The 6,445-nt window shown below is 42.3% G+C and overlaps 1 protein-coding gene across 1 annotated transcript in view; it reads left to right on the top strand.

Moving 5' to 3' along the window:
* Positions 1 to 6,445, top strand: part of PHEX (phosphate regulating endopeptidase homolog, X-linked) — a 253,359-nt gene that overhangs the window by 9,206 nt on the left and 237,708 nt on the right. The window contains exon 2 of the mRNA XM_006835574.1: positions 5,781 to 5,849. Coding sequence (XP_006835637.1) covers positions 5,781 to 5,849 — 69 coding nt within the window. The remainder of the gene's footprint in view (positions 1 to 5,780; positions 5,850 to 6,445) is intronic.

Genomic DNA, 6,445 nt, shown 5'->3' with positions numbered 1-6,445 from the left:
CTAACAATTTGTGATATGCAGATGATACAACATTGCATACTGAAAGAGAAGAGGACTTAAAATATTACCGATGAAGATCAAAGCTTGCACCTCAATGTAAGGAAAATAAAAATCCTCACCACTGGACCAAAAAACAACATCCGTATAAATGGAGAAAAGATTGAAGTTATCAAAAGACTTAATTTTCTCAGATCAACTATTGACACTAACGGAAGTAATTGTCAAGAAATCAAAGGACTTGTTGGTTGTATCAGGCAAATCTGCTGCAAATACTTCTAGTTGGGTTTGACCCACCAAACTTTCAGTTAACAGCTGAGCACTTAATCTCCCAACAAACAGCCTTTCACCTGGGAAGTATGCTCTACAAAGTTCCATATCTCTGGTGGGCGGTGAGGGTGAGTGATTCTGTTGTTAGATGACACATACACTGTATTTTTACTTCTGGCTGTTTTGGAGCCATATCGGTATGGATGGTTTAGATAAGATCCACAACTTTAAATGTCACATGTGCTGTCTTTCTCCTTCCACGAGTGATTTACTTCAAATCACACTTTGTATTGTGCTATAGGATAAGCGGTGGACCTCAAGGTGGTTTGAAGTGCAAGGTAGGCTGTTCAAATTCACCAGCTGCTCCTTGGAAGCCCTATACGGGGTTGCTATGGGTCAGAATTTACTCAATGGCACTAATCAATATCAATAACATTGTTAAGGGGGAAAATATCAAAATACAATGAAATAGAAATATGTGGTGGTGGTTATGTGCCGTGGAGTTTGTTACGACTCATAGGACCCTGCACAGGGTTTCCAAGGCTGTAAATCTTTACGGGAGCAGAAAGCCGTGGAACAGCTGATAGTTTCAAACTGCTGACCTTAAGGTTTGCAGCCCGATTTGTAACCACTACGCTACCAGAACTGGGAGCACTTAATTGTGCTCATGTGGAACCTGTACATAGACCAAGAGATAGTCAAGCAGAATTAGGGACTCTATGAGGTTTAACATCACAAAAGCAGTGAGTCAGTGTTGTATCCTTTATTCTATCGGTATGCTGACCAAATAATCTGAGACTGAGGCATCAGGATTGGAGGAAGGCTGATTAACAACCTGCAATATGTATATGACACATCTTTACTTTACTGAAAGTGTAGAGGACTTGAAGTATATTTAATAATTAAGATCAGAGGCTATAGCCTCCAGTATGGATTAACATAAAGAAAACAAAATTTCTCATAACTGGGCCAATAAACATCATGATAAAGAAAATACTGAAGCCGTCAAGGATTTCATTTTACTTGGTTCCAGAACCAACACTCATGGTAGCAGCAGTCAATAAATCAAATGATGTATTGCATTAGGCAAATCTGCTGCCACAGATCTCTTGAAAAGTGTTAAAATGCAATCACTTTGAGGATTAAGATATGCGTGACCCAAGCCTCATATGCATACAAAAGCTGGACAATGAGTAAGGAAGACAAAGAAGAATTGAAGCCTTTGAATTATGGTGTTGACAAAGAAGATTAAATATACCACTGACTGCCAAAAGAACGAACAAATCAGTGTTGGAAGAAGTACAGCCAGAATGCTCATTAGAAGCGAGGAAGCGAGGCTTGGTTTAGGGACTTTGGCCATGTTATCAGGAGAGACCAGTGCTGAAGAAGGGCATCATGCTCTGTAAAGTAGAAGAAGGTCAGTAAAACAAGAGGAAGACCGTCAACGAAATGTATTGACACAGTGGCTACAATGGGCTTAAACATAGAAATGATTGAGGATCGCACAGGATTGGCTCATGTTTTTTTCTGTTTGTACATAGGGTCGCTATGAGTCAGAACCAACCTGAGGATATCTAACAACAACAACAGGGCTTATTTGAGAAGTAAATCTGTGTGCATGCAGGGAGACCATTTTGTTTTTAGAATAACAAGTAGCTCAATGTAGGATAATTGCAACGAGATGTTTAAGCAGAAGAGGAGGAAATAGAAGAGAAAATTAACCATTGGTTCATTTTAACATAATTGATTAGCAGGTATCAGGTTGTTTGTGGCTTGACAGGCCCCCATTCATTTGCACAGATCCTAAGGTGTAGTCGGAAGGCTTTAAAATGATTAAAATAAATAAATAAATAAATCCAAACACTTTACCATCAAGTCAATCTTGACTCACAGGGACTCTATAGAACAGAGTAGAACTGCCCCATAGGATTTCCAAGGTTGTGATTTTTACACAGACTGCCTCATGGTAACAGCTGAGAGTGGAACCACTGCACCACCAGGGTCCCTTTTTAAAATGATAAAAAGTGCCTTAACTACTCAGAAAAATCTAGAGTTTTAATTCTCTCTCAAGAAGCAAGGCAAAAAGGGAAAGAGGGAGGTTGACAAAATGTGATGGAGGCAGGGGAAGTCACAGTGAGGAGTGCAAGAGTTCCAGGCAACCGAGGTAAACCCTGGTCTGCAGGACCAGCCTGTGTATGGGGGGTCTCCAGAGGTGGACGGGGAATGAAAGTGGCAGGGGACTCAAGATGGTCAGCTTTAAGTACAATCTTAGGCAGGAAGTGTATTCGGGTACCACAACAAAGCTGAAGTTTATTATTATCTAGATAACAGGCACAAGTGTTTTCTCCTCATTATAGACTTCTCCTCCAGCCACCTGGTCAGTGTGTTCGTTCCCATAATCTGGCATGCAAGGTTTTCCTTGCGGTTCTCATCAAGACGTTCCTTGGTTTGAGAACTGCCTCAGAGTGGGTTTCACACATGTCCTGTTCTTCCTACACCTGTTCTATACACAATCCTGCAGTAACGGTGATCTACAGGTAGATACAGGGATAGACAGACACACAGAGGAGGAAAGAAAAGTGAAGAAAATTGAAGGTGCTTGGAAACAATTAGTTCAATGGACTAACGGGTCATCAGTCTCTAATATCCTGAGACCAGAAGAAGTAGGCGGTGCCTGGCTATCACTACCAACTGCTCTGAAAGGGATCTCATTAGAAGGTCCTGGATAAAGTGGGAGAAAAATGTGGAACAAAACTCAAAGCCATGAAAAAGACCAGCCAGTCAGATAGAAATTGGTGTGACACTCAGGACTATGGTCTTTAGTCACTCTTCCAGTCTGGAACTGAACTATAAGGGGGACAATAATCATAGGGAGGCACACTCATCTTAGAATAATCAACCATTTGAAATAAAAAGCATCTACCTAAGGACAAAGCTCAGAAGAGTTAGGAAGGAAGGGGGAATGAAAACATGAAACACAGGGAGGAAGTGGGATGAATGATGTTACATTGTGGAGATCGCAATCAATGAGACGAAACCAATGTGTATGAATTGTTGAATGGAAAACGGATGTGCTCTGTACACCTTCACCCCATTCACAAGAAAAAGTAAAAAAAAAATTTTTTTAAAGCAAATGAAATTACGTAAAGTTAATTTGCGTGTGTGTGTGTATAAGATGAACTCTTACTAGTGTGGGTAACAGATGTCTTTGTCACAAAGTGGAATTGTGCTTCCTTCCACAAAGGAGCTCTGGTGGTGTTATGGAATAAGTGTTAGTTTGCTAACCAAAAGGTTGCTGGTTTGAACCCATCAGTCGCTTCGTGGGTGAAAGATGAGACAGTCAGCCTCCCTAAAGATGACAGCCTTGGAAACTCTAGGGGGCAGTTCGACTCTGTCTTACAGGGTCACTGTGAGTCAGAATCAACTAGATGACAGTGGTTTTGATTGGGTGTCTCCTCACTATTTCTTTGTATCTCTTCTCAAATGCATTTCACATAGGTCAGGGATCTTTGTGAATGTTCCTGTACACTCAGAGGAATCTACCAATTCCTGTCCCTTTCTTTTAGCAATGTATTTCAATGTTCTCATCTTCAAAACAGGGATGCAGTTATAAACATAGAGAATAAAATGTAAAACTGAATCCCTAGATAATAAAAAATGGAAAAGACTTTGAAGAATACTTAGACCAGGATTATCAAACCTGAGCTTGCATCAGCCTAACCTGGAGGGATTGTTAAAATGAAAAAAATCATTGGGCCCCACCCCTAGCATTCAGTGGATTCAATGGATCTAGGGTGGTGGTGGTGGTGGTGGGTAGTGGCCCTCCACTGGGCTCCCAACTCATGGTGACACTACACATACCAGAACTAAATGCTGCCAGGTCCTAGGTCATCCCCACAATCAGTTGGGGATCAGACCCTTGGGATCTAGAGGGTTTTTACGGGCTGACTTTCAGAAGTACTGCTAGACCTTTCTCCCTAGTGTTTGTCTGGAAGCTCCGCTGAAACCTGTTCAGCATCACGTGGTTAAGTGCCATCAAGTTGGGTTAGACTCATAGCGACCCTGTATAGTGTTTCCAAGGAGTGGCTGGTGAATTTGAACTGCTGACCTTGGTGGTTCAAGTGATGTTGCGGTCCAGTGCTTACCTTACAGTGCCACACCAGGACTCGGTTCAGCATCATGTTGTTGTTGTTGTTAAGTGCCGTCGAGTCGGTTCCGACCCATAGCGACCCTGTACAGGGTTTCCGAGGCTGTAAATCTTTACGGGAGCAGAACGCCTCATCTTTCTCCCGCAGAGCCGCTGGTAGTTTCGAACTGTTGGCCTTAAGGTTCGCAGCCCGATTCGTAACCACTAGGCTACCATAGCAACGTGCAAATCCCCACTGATGACTGTGGTAACTGCTTGAGGTACATTGGGAATCAAACCTGCTCTCCCACTTGATGGTGGTGTGCCACTGAGTCGGTTCTGACTCCTAGGACCCTGTATAAGGTTTCCCAGGCTGTAAATCTTTATGGGAGCAGAAAGCCTCATCTTTCTCCCGTGGAGCATCTGTGGTTAGCAGCCCAACGCATGACCCACTATGCTACAAGGACTCCTTGAAAGGTAAAAATTCTACCACTCAACCATCATTGCCAATCAGGGATAGTTATTGTTAGGTGCCATTGAGTCCGTTCTGGGTCATAGCGACACTATGTACAACAGAGAGAAACACCGCCTGGTTCTGCACCATTCTCACAATTGTTGTTACACTTCACCCCATTGCTGCTGCCAATCCATCTTATTGGCTGTCTAAAGGCATGTTTACAGTTGTTTCTCCTCATTTTGAGTTGCACTCTATCAGCAAATAAAAGTCCCCAAAGCTTTACTCCTGTTCATGCCATCATGGTCATGTTTGCTTTGAGGAGGCAGCTTTTCCCCAGTTGTATTTTGAGTGCCTTCCAACCTGAGGGGCTCATCTTCTGGCACTCTATCTGACACTATTCTGATGCTCTTCATAAGGGTTTCATCTTCCGGCACCATATTGTATTTGACAATGTTCGGCTGCTCTTCATAAACTTTTCACTGGCTAAACATTTTGAAGTAGTCTGGCTCTTTTTCTTCCTAGTCTGTCTTAGTCTGGAAACTCAACTGAAACCTGTCCACCCTGGGTGACCATAATGCTATTTACAATGCTGGCGGCATAGTTTTCAGCCACCTCGGGGATAGGGCTGGATCATTTGCATTTCTAACAAACTCCTAAGTGAAGGGAAGCAGCTGCTCTCTCTGTTGGGACCACACTCTAAGAACCACAGGTCTAGTTGTACCGACTCATTGTACACACAAGAGAACTGAGTTTCAGAGCAGCCAAGTGTCTTAGCTGGTATCCAGTATCTGGTTATATGATATTGGGCCAACTGGAGTTTTAAACACTAACTCAGAAGAATGAGCTGATATTAAGTATCTTGCATATGTGCTGGATGGTCATTTACTTGATGGTAGTCAGTCATTTATTTATTTTGTTTTGTTTTTTCAGTGAGTCAAGGTCTCGTAAGTCTCCAAGCTAAACAGGAGTATTGCTTGACGCCAGAATGCATTGAAGCCGGTAAGTCACAGTTTTCCATCCTGTGTCAAGTTATAATTATGGTACCTTGGGGAGTGGAAGAGAAAACAGGTGGTATTTTTAGTATCCTGTTTGTTTGAGGTTCACCAAATACTAAATGCAATTTTGATGACATTTTAAGTTTACTTTCACGTCTTGGTGTCAAGTAGTGAAGCAGAGGTTTCCTGTTTTCTTTTTCCTTGGAAAATACAGCTATGCCATATTCCAGGTGTAGTTCTAAGGACATTAGGGAGGAAAAACCATTCTTAAGAGCTGTCAGAAACCGAAATGTGCAAACACCAAAAATGAGTGTAACCGATTATATTTATTGTGACTAGATACAATTTGAATTGGGCATCTTCAACTCAAAGTTATTGGGAAGACGTTCCCAAGAGAGGACAGGTTTTATGTTAAGTACCATCGAGTCACTTCTGACTCATAGCAACCCTGGATAGTGTTTCCCAGGATTGGCTGGTAGGTTTGAACCATCAACCTTGCTATTAGCAGCCTAGTGCTGATCCTACAGTACCACACCAGGATTTGTTGTTGTTTTTTCACACCCATAGTGACCCTGTGTATGGTTTCCGAGGAGCAGCTGG

This window comes from Chrysochloris asiatica, unplaced genomic scaffold (genome assembly GCF_000296735.1).
Source record: "Chrysochloris asiatica unplaced genomic scaffold, ChrAsi1.0 scaffold00018, whole genome shotgun sequence".
In the NCBI taxonomy this organism is placed as follows: Eukaryota; Metazoa; Chordata; class Mammalia; order Afrosoricida; family Chrysochloridae; genus Chrysochloris; species Chrysochloris asiatica.
This window is presented reverse-complemented; position numbering and strand designations above follow the sequence as displayed.